This window comes from Podarcis vaucheri (genome assembly GCF_965113315.1).
Source record: "Podarcis vaucheri genome assembly, chromosome: Z".
Classification (NCBI taxonomy): Eukaryota; Metazoa; Chordata; class Lepidosauria; order Squamata; family Lacertidae; genus Podarcis; species Podarcis vaucheri.
In genome coordinates this window covers 28,198,557-28,214,182 of record NC_138758.1, presented here as the reverse complement: position 1 = coordinate 28,214,182, position 15,626 = coordinate 28,198,557, and the positions used below count along the sequence as shown (strand labels likewise).

Sequence of the window (15,626 nt, the reverse complement as noted above, 5' to 3'; positions counted from 1 at the left end):
CATTCACTATTATACATATTTTTGCACACATGTTCCTGTAACATATGCTTTTTTTATATACACATTTTTGGTGGGAAAACTGCATTACAAAAAACTGCATCACAATTCAGAGAAGTGTGAATTTAAAAGGATAACTGTGTTTTGGTTTAGAAGGTGTGAATTAGGTAAAATAGAATCACAGAACTGTCAGGTTGGAAGGGACCCTGAGGATCATCTAGTCTAATCCCCTGCAATGCAGGAATATGCAGCTGTCCCATATGGGAATCAAACCTGCAACCTTGGTATAATCAGACCACACTCTAACCAACTGAGCTATCCAGCTGATGTTTGAGCTGTAGCAGTAAAACAGAACAAATTTCTCCTCTATCCTCATTGAGAGGTTTCCTTTGTGTTCAGTTTTGTTCCAATTTCAGATTTTGTTTTAACAGCCTCCCCCAGCCTTGGGGGGAAAAGCCCTTAAATTACTAATTCACACGACATTTACCAATGTTCCCTCTTATTCATCTACATATACATATGATTGTCCATTCCACTGTTAAAAGAAAGAACAAACTTTCATGAAGCTTCTGCGACAGGTTGAATGGGAGGTACATGGTTTTTAGGTGCCAAGAAAGAATATTTCTATTTGCCCAGGCCTTTAGGCTCCTTCTCAAAACCAAACCAAACCACTGATACTTTTATTGTTTATTGTAGTTAAAATTTTGGTGCTCTGTGAGGTTATTTTGCTATTTCATTGTATTTTAAAGTTTATAAGTTTTTATTGTGAAAGACCCATGGATATATTTTAGACTAGCATTATTATTATTAATCACCACCACCACCATCATCATCATCATCCAATTTCCCCCCAGTCTGGGAATTGAGGTGGCTTATAGATGAAAATACAAAAACACAGATAAAATAGAAAAAAGCTAAACCCTAAATTCTACACTTAAGCAGGAATAACCAGCTGCACAAAAAGAAGATGGGGGACATCTGGATTGTACACAGAAAGGATCTAGGGATCCTCGTAGACTACAAATTTAAAATGATACAACAGTGTGATGCAGCAGCAAAATAATTAACACTATTCTACGCTGTATCAACAGAAGTCTCTTGTTCAGCTCAAGAACAGTAACAGTACCACTCAAGTCATCAAGTCAAGTCCTTTTATTATGGTCAATGACCGCAATAAAGTATCAAAAAATAGTACCACTCTATTCTGCCTTGGTCAGACCACATCTGGAATACTGTGACCAGTTCAGGGTGCAACTATTTAAGAAGGATGACAAGCTGAATGTGAGCAGAGGAGGCAACAAAGATGATCAAGGGCCTGGAAACCAAACCTTATAAAGAACAGTTGAGGAAGCTGGGTATGTTTAGCATGTAGAAGAGGTGATGGAGAGGAGATATGATAGTCACTGTCAACTGTCTAAAAGGCTGTCACTTGGAAAATGAAGCAAGCTTGTTTTATCCTGCTCCAGAGGCTAGGATGTGAATACTGGACTCAAGTTATAAGAAAGAGAATTCAGCTAAACAAGAGGAATAACTTTCTGATGGTAAGAGCTAGTCAACAGTGGAATGGACTCCCTTGGAAGGCTGTGCACTCTCCTTCATAGAAGGTTTTTAAGCAGAGGTTGGATCTGTCATGCATGGTTTAGCTGAGATTCCTGCATTGAGGGAGTTGCACTAGATGACCCTCAGGTTCCCTTCCAAATCTTCAATTCTATGATTCTATGGATGTACAATAACCCCAAAAGATGCCTTTGTACATATATGACCAAAACCTGTAGGTAGCCACATTGGTCCTTTGGAGATGAAGTCAAACATAAAAGCATTTATAGTACTTTTATCATCAGAGGTTAAGAAAGCTCTGCAGACCCTTCTGGTGAGGCAGACATTTGACATTATCAAGATTTCTGTTCCCTCATACATAGTACAAGGTCAGAGGGGGCGGAATACCTTGCTCTTTTCTCTGGGAAGAGGCTTGTTTTGGTTTTATGTTTGCATTCAACAAGAGCCAAAACAAATCCAAGGTTTCAGCCCACAGGGATCATATTCTCAGCCTAACTCCAATCTTAGTGTAGAATGTGAAAACATGTAACCTTGCTGATTAGGACCAACCAAATAAGTCTCCAAAAAAGAAAAGAAGGAAAATGGGAATAAGCAAACTTTTGCTGGATGTTAAAGAGGAAAAAAAGAACCAGGGAGAAGACATCCAGCTTGTGGGCTTCCCAAAGGCATCTGCTTAGCCACTATGGTGCAGGATGCTGGACTAGAAAACCATTGGCTTGATCCAACATGTTATTCTTATGTTTTTGGGAAGCAATATGCAGAATTAATTAGATTAGGCTCATGTTGCACCAAAGACAAATGAAACAGGCAGAAATGGCTGCTCTCCCTTGGAAATCAGAAAAACAAGCTGTCATTCTGTGGTGTTTCTAGCACTAATTGGAACACCTGGGTTTTGCTGCTTGTGTGTAGGTGCAAAGTTGATCATGTGGGTGCCTGAAACTATCGAGTTAATGCAAAATGCAGCAGCTTGGCTGTTCACTGTGCAAACACATCACCATCTTATTGCACCACTGCTTTAAAAAATTGATCGCAAGTGGAGGAAAGATCCAAATGAATGCAATCAAACACTGGTAAGAGCTCATTATTGAGCCTACCTAGTGGCAGTGAAGGCAGAAAAGAAGGCATACTTTGCTGACTCCATTGCATCCTTATTATGTCATCAAAAGCCGGCAGAGCTTTTCCGGGTTGTATGGGGCCTTTTATAGGCTGGCCCAAAGGAGGTGATAGAACCAACAGTAGCTCACTATGACTTGTTTGCAAAGCATTTTGAGGATAAAATTGCTTGCATCCACCAAGACCTTGACTCTGCTGTTATAGCAGATGGCTTTCATGGGGTGTCTAGAGCACAGTCTAGTCCTGTTGTGTTGGATGAGTTTCAGTTGGTAAGGCTTGAGGATGTGGACAAGGTGCTAGGATCAGTCAGGGCAACCACTTGTGCTCTAGACCTTTGCCCCTCTTGGCTGATAAAAACCAGCAGGGAGGGAACAGCTGGCTGGACCAGAGAAGCAATGAATGCATCCTTACAAAAAGGGGTGGTCCCTGCCTGTTTGAAGGAGGCAGTGGTAAAACCACTCCTTAAGAAACCTTTCCTGGATTCAGAAAACCTAACTAACTACCTGCCAGTTGCTAATTTCCCTTTTCTGAGCAAGGTTCTGGAATAAGTGGTTGCAGACCAGATTCAAGCACTTTTGGAAGAAATTGGTTTTCTGAATCCATTTCAATCAGGGTTTAGGCCCAGTTTTGGCACAGAAACTGCTTTGGTTACCCTGTATGATGACCTCTGTCGAGAGCGAGACAAGGGAAACATGTCCCTGTTAATTCTTCTCGACCTCTCAATACCATCAACCATAGTATCCTTCTGGAGCAACTGTCTGAACTAGGAGTGGGTGGCACTGCTTTGTGGTGGTCCAGTCCTACTTGGATGGTCATTCCCAGAGGGTGCTGCTTGGGGAATGCTTTTCAGCCCCGTGGAATCTTCAACGTAGGGTCATTTAATCACATCCCCCATGTTGTTAAACTTCTACATGAAACCGCTGGATGGGGTTATCTGGAGGTTTGGAGAACTGTCAGCAGTATGCAGAAGACACTCAGCTCTATTTCTCCTTTACAACTGCAGGTGATGCAGTGGAAGTGCTGGACTAGTGTCTTGCCTTGGTAATGGACTGGATGAGATCCAACAAACTGAGACTCAATCCAGATAAGATTGAGGCACTGTCAGAGGGTGGTTCCCTAGACCAGATGGGTGGGAGGTCGCCTGCTCTTGATGGGGTTACACTGCCTGTGAAAGAGCAGGTTCATAGCTTGGGGATACTACTGGATCCTTTGCTGTTGCTCGAGGCTCAGGTGGTCTCAATGGACCGGAGTACCATCAGTGGTCTAGCTATGCCCCTATCTGGACAGGGATAGCCAAACTACTATTGTCTATGCTCTGGTAACTTCAAGGTTAGATCACTGCAAGACATTATATGTAGGACTGCCTCTAAAGGGTTTGGAAACTTCAACTACTGCAGAATTCAGTGGCCAGGTTACTCACTGGAGCAAGACAGTTTGAGCATATTACACCGATACTGGTCTGACTGCACCAGCTATCAATTAGTTTACGGGTCCAATTCAAAGTGCTGGTTCTGAGCTATAAAGCCTTAAACGGCTCAGGACCGCAATACCACAAGGCCTGCCTCATTCCATATGAACCTACCCAGATAATCTTCTGAAGCCCTTTGTGTGCCTCCTCCTCGAGGTCTGGAGGGTGGCAACACGAAAACGGGCCTTCATTGCAGTGGCTCCCTGTCTCTGTAATGCTCTCCTCAGGGAAGTTCACCTGGCGCCTTCATTATACACCTTTAGGCACCAGGCAAAAACATTCCTTTTTAACCAGGCCTTTGGTTGATTTGACTGACATCCTATACCCTTTTAAAATGTGTTTTTTTTGGGGGGTGGCTTATTGGATTGTTGTTATTTTGATTACACGTTTTGTAGTTTATATTTGGATTTTGTTTTGCGAACCACACTGAGACTTCCAGGAAAAGGCGGTATATAAATTCAATAAATAAATGTATAAAATTTCCCTGGCTGCCCATTAACTACTGAGCCAAGTTCCAAGGGGCTGGTACTTTTACACAAAACTTTGTACAGCTTGGGAGTTGATTCCTAAAACAGGATCTCATCTCTTATATCCCTTATATCCTCTGCAGGAGAAGGCATTCTGCAGATACCATCTCAGCAGGTCTGCTCCATATAATGTAGGAAGTGGGACTTTAATGTGGCAGCATCTACCCTTTGGAACTCCCACCCATTACTTATCAGACAGATGCCGTCTCCACTGGTCCCTACTGAAGACCTTCCTTTTTCAGTTATTACTGTTAAATTACAATGAGATGCTTCACAGGAAGCAATTCATAAAGAAACTGAAATAAATAAATATGTTTGCTTATCATCTGAATCTGATAACCTCATCTGCCTAGAACTGTTACAGCAAAATGATGCTCTTGGGTTTGCTGGGAAAACATGGTAGCTCTCTGAAACATTGTCAAACTCAGTGACAGCTTTGAAATTCAAACAGATCAACAATAACTCACTCCCTACCTTTTCACTCCCTGCCTTTCCAGGCCTCCTTCCTTTCTGTTGCAAAATGCAAATCCAATCGATAACTTATCCTGTTGACTCTCAAGTAAGCAGATTCTCCAGAGACAGATTGGTCTCTGCCAGCATCTGATAAAATAGTCAGTTTGCCAAACAGGTAATCTTCAACCGTCAGTCACCCACTAGTGAATAATGAGTAATTATTTGAGCTCTGCTGAGGAAAGACAGTGTGGGATTCTGTGGAGGTACTGAACCACAACAAAACTATGGGTATTCAAGCACAAAAGAAACAAAAACCACGATGCCCTAAATTAGAGAGAAAATGGAAGCTGCTGGCAGGACTCTCTAATGCAGCCCGCCCCCCAATCTGGTACTCTCCACATGATTTCGATTCCCATCAATTCCCATCAGCCCTGTTCTAGATGGAACTGATGGGAGATGTAGTCTAAGTCACCTGGAGGACACTAGGTTGAGGAATGCTGCACGTGACAGGTATTCTAATCTCAACAGTGTCAAATACTGACCCAAGGAGCTTCATCAGGCCTATGCAGGGTCCCCAATACAGCCTGTAGGATTTCTTCCAGATCCCACACAAATTGCTCTGTCTTCGAAGGTGAGGAAGCCAGCTCATCCATGGCCCATTATTACATGCAATAAGGTATTAAGTGCAGATAATTTTTTTCTGTTATCATATAGGTCCTATAAACACTGAAACAGTATCTTATTTTTTCCAGTTTTAGTGACTAGAGTAGGGTTGCCATATGTCCTCTTTTTCCAGGACACATCCTCCTTTCCATGGGTATGTAAAACGAGAGTCGTTATAGCAATCCATAGTTAAAAGTAGAAGTCAGCAAATGTGTTCTCTTTTTTGCTCTTAAAAATATGATTCTAAAATGAAACTGATAATGTAATTGATCACCACACAATCCAGGCACTTTCCCCTCTCAACAATAACTACTTTTGAGGGTTGCTTTGTGGTTTATTATGGATTTCATGTGTTTTATTTTCATGTGTGCTTGTGCTCTTAAATACACTGTAAGTCACTTGGAAAGCTTCTTTGTGCGACAAGCAACTAACAAATTTAATTACTACCCACCAACATCAAATCACTACAGAAATCTTTTAAGCAGAATACAAATACTCTTGACTAGCAATCAGGAACCTGCAGCCCTCCAGATGTTGCATGGCTACAGTTCCCATCATTCTTGACCGGCAGGGACTGATGGGAGTTAAAGTCCAAAAACTTCTGGAGGGCCTCAGGTTCCTACTTTAGAGGGCCAAAAGATATTTTTTTTTTTAGCTTTAAAGACAATTTTAATCTATACAAACACCAAAACAAAATTAATGTTTTAATTATTACCAACATCCTGAGAGGAGAAAATGCAAAGTATTTCCACTCTTTTAACAGCGATGGAAACAGCTGGAGCTATTGATGCTTTCCTTTCTTCCTGTCTGGTTTAACAAGAGCTCAAAGTTCAATAACCAAAGCTCATCATCAACAAGCACTTGCATTGCCAGGGTATGAAATATAGGAATCAGACCATTGGTGTATCCACTCAGTACTGTCTGCCTTGGCTGGCAGTGGAAATCCAGATAGACAGGTGTCATTTTTTGCATACCTGGAGATGCCAGAGATTGAACCTGAAATCTCTGTCATGCAATGCAAGTATTGTATCACTAAGCTAAGTTCCTTCCTTCATATGGAAGCAAACTGCACTTTCCAAGTACCTGGTTGAGAAAGTTTCAGCAGGGAAGTGTAGACTTCATGACAGTCCCGCTCATGACCAATAATAAAGTGAGCAACACGGAAATTCTTGCAGTGAATAAGCAGTGGACAGCCAGATGCGGTCAGAGGCAGTTTCTCCACAGTAGCAATATGGTGGTGGAGAATCTGTAAAAAAAAAAAAGAGAAAGAAAGCTTACAGGGTCAATACTGACTGCAGCTTAAAAAGCCATTCTGACTGAATTCTAACTGAAACTAGAGACTATTTACATTTTAGAAAAACCAAATACTCAGTATTTATGACTGAGAACTACATCTTGTCATGAAAGATGTAATTTTACTTCTAGAAAGTTAAATCTCTCAGTTATGCCATCATACACCACAGGAACACTATTGTTTACTAAGATGCTTAATTTCATAAGCATGAATTAAATCTCAGCTGGTACAGATACTTTGAATCAGGCTCATAAACAGCTACTTTCCTGGGGCGAGTGTCTACAGGCAGGGGTGCTTTATAGGAGTAGATTCTCTTTTACTTTGAAGGCACAAATGACTAAGATAGGGATGTGTGGGCAGGAAAACTGTGGGCCAGATGGGGGAATTGCAGACAAAAAATGTTGTATGACTTATTTGCTAGCCTGCTTTAAGATTTTCCTTTTTATGAAATAAGATTAACATAGTGCGAGAAAAAATGTGAAAAGGAAACTATTAATTGGGGTAGGTGGGTGTGTACTTGTTGCAGTATGGAGATACCATTTTGGTAATGCAAAGTTGAGCAAATGTTGCTTAAATTTTATAGTTGCAAACTTAGTCCTCAGCCAATTGATGTTTATCTCTAACAATTGCTATGGGCTTAATATCATGTTAAAAACATCACCAACAACACTATAGAAACAGTATCAGAGGAAGTATGCTCCTGAATACTAGTTGCTGAACAACAAACTGTGCTATTGCCTTCACAGATCGCTTCTGGCTTCCAATTCACATTGAAGAGACTGCTGATGGTGATGGACCACTAGGGCTGCTTTTATCCATATGCTCGCGAAATGATCACCAGACAAATCCTGAACACATCATAGTACATTAAAAGCTCTGAAAAAAATTAGGCTTGTTAAATAGACACATGGACATCAATACAGCCCTTTAGGTCACAAGACACCCCCAACCTGTCTCCCAGTGCTCAGCAAGAGAGTTACACTGCACTCTGACATTACCCATGTTTCCTTTCGAACTTCAGCCGAAGCATCTACGTAGATTAAATGTGTTGCGGTCAGGTACAGTGTTCCATTAGCTGGCTTTCTGTTGGTGTAACGATCTAGTAACTTGACATTTTCTACCTGTAGGGTAATAATAAAAGGAAGAGTGCCAGGGGGTAGGCATTAGTTTAGAACATTTCTAAAATATCTGCAGTACACCAGATAAGTTGCAAAACGTAAAAGTCATCTGCGCTGCCCAGATAGGGTGCACACTTGTGAGATTTAATGTTTTATTTCATTTTTAAATTAAATACAACATATAAAAAGTGGTTTTAAAGAAAAGTGGAGGAAAAGAGAGCAAAAAGAGATATAGTATATCATTATAATTGTTAACAATTACAATTTTTAACCTACTGTATTTTGTATAATGGAGTTCCAAATTTCATTATACAGTGGTACCTCAGGTTACATACGCTTCAGGTTACAGACTCCGCTAACCCAGAAATAGTGCTTCAGGTTAAAAACTTTGCTTCAGGATGAGAACAGAAATCGTGCTCCAGCGGAGCGGCGGCAGCAGGAGGCCCCATTAGCTAAAGTGGTGCTTCAGGTTAAGAACAGTTTCAGGTTAAGAACAGACCTCCGGAATGAATTGAGTACTTAACCCAAGGTACCACTGTAATTGTTTATGCAAAGTCTATGTCTATAAGCAATCTTCTCATAGGTGGCAGGTGTAGTCAGGTCTTCAAACCATTTAATAAATGTACATAGGAGCCAACTCCTAGGGGCTGAGATCCCTTTTGCCCCCCTTGAAAACTTAGAAAGCACTGGACATTGTAAAAACGCATTTTAAAGAAACATTATCCTTATTAAATCTCCCAAAAAAATTCTTTTCTATATAAACATGGTGGAATACAACAAATTCTAAATATTATTTTTTGTTTTATGTCATAATTTAAGGTCCACTAACACCCTTGGTATAAGAGTTAAAAAGCTCTCCCATTGTCTAGGCCATATAAGTACCTCCAGTTCTTTATTCCATTTATTTCTTAACATCTGCATATCAAATTGATTTATTGATAACAAATAACTATAAAAAGTAATTGTGGGTTTTTTTAGTTTTAAAATATTTAACCAGTTCTTCTAGTATCTCAGGTGTCCCAGAAGCTGAAAATGCTACTGGTCCAAACAAAGTAGCATAGTTTACAAATGTTGTAGCTGTAAATACTGCCATTGGGTTGCATGCAATAGCTACTGTTTATCTTGTAACACAGTGTATGTTAAAATTCATCATCTATCAGTTGATCCAAAGTCAATATGCCCACTTCCATCAAATTTTTCCACATTACCATCTTTCCCCCAATTTTTAAAGGGGTCAAATCCTATTTTTTAAGACACTGCATTCCACAGCTCTCAGACATAATCGTTTCAAGAGATACCAGAGTTCTAATGTATTTTGATCCCAATACTATCCACCCAACCAAAGATGCTATGTATGGTATATTCCAAAGTTGCCCACTTCAGAAAATTAACACCAATTGTTAGCTTCTAGTATTTAATTCTTTTGTTTATTTCTAAACCTCATACTACTATTCCTCTGTTGATGCAAATGATAGATGCCTTTAGTAAAATATCAAGATACTCTATTAACTGGTCCAAATCGGAATTGATGCCTATAGGTGAAAATTTGCTTGCCCAAATCAATTTTGTATTTGTACCAAATCTTATCAAATCTTTAGGTATGTCTATGCCAAAATATATCTCAATTAGTAACATGCAATATAAATAAAATATAGGGAGAGGTTTATTCAGATATTGATAGATGAGAGTCATTAAACCTCACCATTTGGGGGAAAGTGAATGCTCTCAAAATGAACATTATTCCCAGATTAATTTATATTCTGACAGGATCTCAGTTCATATACAGTATCTGGAAAATATGTTCAGAAAATAAATTCTTTGCTTAGAAAATTTCTATGGAGTTATTCAATTCCAATAACATCTTTATAGAAAATGCAAATCAAGGGGGGAAGATTCATATTCCGAATGTGGAGTTTTATCACCAAGCTTATTTACTTTCAAGCATTCAACATTAAATGAGAATGCTTTGGTCTGAACACCAGGTTTTTAATTATTGAGCATATGGAAACAGCATTATTATTATCATTCAGCATAGATACTCATATTCCAGGTGGGGAACCAGTTGCAACAACCATTCACCTGATCACCCGTGATGAGGAAAATAATGACTTTTAGGCAAACAAGCAAGGAAGATTTTCTAAGTGCAAATAGTGTTAGCTCTCAACTCCTTTTCAGCACCTCATTGTGTTTGTAAGAACTCTATCCAAAAGAATCATGAGCCAGAGCTCTGTAGGAAACACTCCTACTAGCTTTGATAGCTCTTCCGCCAATGGCCTTGCTAGCCTGTGCAACAAAGAATGGATTTTTGGATCACTGGCAAAAGAGCTTCCAAGCACAAGTTCCTGCTGCTAGAGGACTCCTTGGTATACAGATAATACGAAAATAATCGAAGAGGAAATGGAGAGGATTGCAGCACAGCTGACTCTGGATTCATACTCAAAACAACCAACTTGTGACATATATCATATTTTAAGATGCCGCAGTAGTGATAGCAACCGAGCCAGTGATCCCTCCTGTTTTCTCATCTGCAAAGTGAATATTTCATTAGTAGTGAACCTAGCCTAAAGAGAGAAATGCCTACCTGTTGAGCTTTTGGGGCTCAAGGTTAAGCAAATCACAGCTGGAAGCCTGCTTTTGTTACTTGCCTCACATTTTTGAGATGGGTCAGGTTATAAAGCTACATATATGAATTAAACAAGTACACTGCAGAATTTTCCTGTAACCTTGGCATTATCAATACCACCCTCTAACCAACAGAGCTATCCAGCATTAGCGTTGTCAAAAACATTAGAACTTTCATGCTTTCTATTTTAATATGCATTTGCACAGCTCAATGTTAGGACAGAAAGTCAGGATAGAAACTGTTGAATAAAAAATGCTATGGAGAACTAAATCTCTAGCTTTTTCTCTGCCATGTTAGCATGGTGCAGGCTAAGGAAAGAGCTTGTCATGTCCCCCCATGCCTTCTGAAAGGCAACAGCCAGCAAAACAGGAAGTTGGAGTGTGGATGTAACAAGTTAAAAGGACACAGCAGAAGCAAGATGGCTAAGCCAAGAGTTTCCTGATCCTGATATATGAATGACTCATTGGGACCCTTTCATGCGGCGTTTGCTTTTCTTATCTATTCCATTCAGATAAACCACTATTAGGTTAAAGAAAAATATTGCACGTAGATTTCTTCATCTTAGGTAAGAGTACGATGCTTTAGTTAAAGAGACACCAACTTTCTAAAGTCATAAATATTTTAAAATAGGGGTGGCCAACTTGTGGCCATCCAGATGCTTCTAGACTACAAGTCCCATAATTTCTTATCATTGTCCATGCTAGTTGGAGCTGGTGTTTGCTTATCATTTCTCAGTGATGTTGCTTATCATTTCTCAGTGAAGAATGCCTAAACTATACAGTACAGTGGTACCTCTGGTTATGTACTTAATTCGTTCCGGAGGTCCGTTCTTAACCTGAAACTGTTCTTAACCTAAAGCACCACTTTAGCTAATGGGGCCCACCGCGCAGCTGCTGCGTGATTTCTGTTCTCATCCTGAAGCAAAGTTCTTAACCCGAGGTACTATTTCTGGGTTAGCGGAGTCTGTAACCTGAAGTGTATGTAACCAGAGGTACCACTGTGAATGCTTTCATACGCTTGCTAGATAATGTTCATTACTGAATTCAGAGAATGCTCCAGCAAGTGCAAAACCCACTAAACAAAATATTTTCTTCACATTCTTCAATATTCAACCAAAGACTTCGAAAGAAAAAGTTTTGGAGCAGTAAGTACAATTATGGATGTTGCTTTTAACTTATTATAGCTCTCGATTTAGTAGCATCTAAATTGCTGTGGAGCCAAGCAACTTTATCCTCAAATTGTTTAGCCATCTGGTTACAGCTGGCGACTGTGTACAGTGGTACCTCGGGTTACAGATGCTTCAGGTTACAGACTCGGCTAACCCAGAAATAGTACCTCGGGTTAAGAACTTTGCTTCAGGATGAGAACAGAAATCGCTTGGCGCCAGCACAGCGGCAGTGGGAGGCCGCATTAGGTAAAGTGGTGCTTCAGGTTAAGAACAGTTTCAAGTTAAGAACAGACATCCAGAATGAATTAAGTTCTTAACCCGAGGTACCACTGTACTCCAAAGATCAACCCTTGCCTCGTCAGGAATAACCAATCTCTGGACACGGAAAAGGTTTGCTGGATGGCTCCCTGAGGATGCAATGGAGGCAACGGAGTAGGATCCCTTCACGACTCTCACCACTGTGTGGAAGTTCAAATTATGAGCATGTGCTCAGTCAGCTCCCAATCAAGATTTACACCACTTGTGCTCCAGCCCTTGACCATTCCATTTCATCAACCACCGTTCTTCAGTATACTAAGGAGTAAAACTGACTCCATAGCACCCAAGGGGGTACTCAGGAGTGAATTTGTCAAAAGACCCACACCTCACTATTCCATAGTGAAGCTATGACCTACAGTAAGCATTCCATAGTGAAGCCATTCTCTACAGTAAGCATGGGAACAGAGGTTACTGGCCACTTAGCATGCTTATATATTTACATAGTCTTATTTACATGGCTGATTTAAATACAGAAAAACTACAGGAAAAAGCACAGGAAAAATGTGTAGTGAGTCCAGAAAGGCAATGATATGCAAGACTACGACATTTTTACACAAGCTCAAATGTTTGCAGAGTATCATGTCAAAAAGCTAAATGAACAGATTAGTAGATTTTAACAATCTGAATTTTGCTAATGAATTTCAATCTACCATTTAAGGTGCTAAAAGTGGGAAACATATTCTGCACATGCTCAGAATCCCTGTGAGATGCCTGCACAGTCTGGCACCAATTATCCCTGCTTTCAAGACCAGATTCTAGGACCAAGATCTCAAGAAGCCCACCTTATGTGGATAAGTGGCAAAGGTTGAGGAGCACCTTGGGAAGCAGGCTCAGGGTTTCAGTATGCATTAAGGGAGAACAATAAGCACACAAACGTTTATAGAAATATTATTATTTTCAGTGATGAGTTGAGCCATTTCTAAGACTTGTTGAAAGCATATTCCATTATGTCAATGCTAATCAATTCCAGTTCACCAGCAATAATGTAACATCTGAAAGATTATGGGAATGCACTCTATTACAAGCTCAAAAACTCTGAGATTACATTACACTGCATATAACTATGCTTCTAACCACTGCCTCCCTTCAACACCCCAACCAGCTGCTAAGACTAAGATCTGGGAGTCTGGAGCAAGGCTGGATGAGAATGAGGGTCTGATTAGGTTTTGTTGTGGGAGGAGGAAAACATCCTTAAGACTAACAATTCCTGTGTACAGGAAGGCCAGGTGGTGTTATCAAGACCTAACTCCACAGTTTAGCAATTCAGCAGCAGCCTCAAGGCTAGCATACAGTAATACTAGTGCTGTCTGGTTTAAAAAGGAAAACAAGGATTCCTGGCAGGCTTTAAATGGGTATCATCATCATTACTATTGCTACTACTTAATGCTGAAACAGGCTTCTAAACGATATAAAAAGCACAAAAACTAGTCACACAAACATTTTATGTAAGCATTTGTAATTAAGATGCACAATAAAATAACCCCACTACATCAGTACGGGATATTATCATTACTGAATGATTTCTATTTTAAAATTATGTATTTTAATAATGTTTCATTTTGCATATTCTACTCATTGGTATGTATGTTTATTTATTTTTACTATGGTGAGATTTTTTAAAGGGTTGTAGCACGCACCCTCCCGTCCTGGCCAAGCAAATACGAGATTAGGGCATAAGACACCAGAAAGGCGAACATGAAATGCACTCTGCACGTGCTCAGGGACCCCTTACTTTACACTGCATATGGTTTACCAAAAAGGGGGGAGGGATGGGGGGGGGAGAAGGAAATATCCACAACAGGCCTTCCTCACCATCTCCTCCTCCGTTATGTGGGGATGGGAAGGACTAGCTGAAAATTTGGGGGATGGGGGGTGGCTGAAAAAGCCTCATGAGGAGGAATGGCCAGCACCTGCCACATTTCTCTATCACACACACATCACCCCTTACCTTGGGCGTCGTGATGTGCTCCATGGCTGAGGGAGGCCCACCCCAAAGCTGGGCACCTCTCCCCGGTTACCTCGCGGCGGAACCCTCGACCGAACCTTCCCCGCCCGCGCCGCAAAAAAGGAAAACAAAAAAACCCGGCCTCTTCCTCAGAACCTCAGCCCCGTCTCTTCACCGAACCTCGCGAGATTCCGAGCCCGACGGAGGCCTGCTCCGTGGCCTGAAACCGCAAGCGCCATCTTGCGTAAGGGCACCGTTCACCACGCAACAGGCGGAGGAGAGGACCTCCGCCAAGGCTTGAGTTCGAAACACGCCGCTTGGGAGTAGAGGCCGGGGAAAGAGATCCAGGGAGAGAAACACGTTAGTGCTATCATCATCATCATCATCATCATCAACAACAACAACAACAAATGATAATAGTACACAACTGGCTGTGGGGAAAATTGTGGCCTTTGCTGCGTTGCCTATTTATATTCCCAAATTTCCCCAAAATACGGAGCAGTCTTGAAAATAAGTGTAAACAGGTATCCGTCAATCAGAGAGCCCTGGCCCTATACACGTTTACATGGAGCGAGCAAGTCATATTGCACAGGATTGCAGGATAATGGTACAAGCCTAAGTATATTTACTCAGATACAGACTGCACCGAGTTCAAATTCAAAAACTATATGCATATGTGCCTGCATTGGATAAGCAGGGAAAGAGCAAGGTTGGAGGATTCAGGATGGATACAAGACAATACTTCTTCATGCAGTGCTTGGTTAAGCTATGGAACTCTCTGCCACAGGAACAGAGACAGCCCTCAACCTAGATTGTTTTAAAGGGGATTGGACAAGTTCATGGATGAGAGGGCTATCCATGGCTGCTAGCAGCGATGACTGTGCTCTATGACCATAGTTGCCAGCAGCAATTCTTTTGAATACCAGTAGCTGGAAGCTGCAGGAAGGGAGAGGTCAGCTTTGTGCTTGGGTTCTGCTTGCAGGTTTTCCATAAAAGCATCTGGTTGGCCACTGTGAGAACTGTGGAAGACATGCAGTCAAAGCTAACGATGTGTATTCTTGCTAGTTAACATGTGGTTAAGACCATAGAGCTGCATTGCTGATAGGCAGTCCATAGAAACAGGATTGTTAGAGAAGGCTCTGTGTGATGTCATGTCCCCTCCTCTCCTGGGAGATAAGAAGCAAATATGTATGTATTTTATTAAGTAGTGGGTTGACAAAGCAGACGACACAGAGATTTCTCCAAGTAGTTCTTTATAGTAGTAAGCTGGAACTGAACTGAACTGAACAGCTCAGCCAGCCTGCTTTTATAGGCAGCCGGCTGTCAACATTGTAACAACACCCCAGGGTTTCCCACCTAAATTAACTGACGTGGACCTGAGT

General features: G+C 41.0%; 2 protein-coding genes across 2 annotated transcripts in view; both read right to left on the bottom strand.

The window, feature by feature from the left end:
• The window catches only part of MTMR8 (myotubularin related protein 8), a 42,967-nt gene extending 28,469 nt beyond the window's left edge, over positions 1-14,498 (bottom strand). The window contains exons 1-3 of the mRNA XM_082208254.1: positions 14,248-14,498; positions 8,071-8,193; positions 6,862-7,024 (exon numbers count right to left, since the gene is read on the bottom strand). Coding sequence (XP_082064380.1) covers positions 6,862-7,024; positions 8,071-8,193; positions 14,248-14,271 — 310 coding nt within the window. The 5' untranslated portion in view covers positions 14,272-14,498. The remainder of the gene's footprint in view (positions 1-6,861; positions 7,025-8,070; positions 8,194-14,247) is intronic.
• LOC309523955 (tigger transposable element-derived protein 1-like) overlaps positions 1-15,626 on the bottom strand; it is a 140,597-nt gene that overhangs the window by 74,373 nt on the left and 50,598 nt on the right. The window lies entirely within an intron of this gene.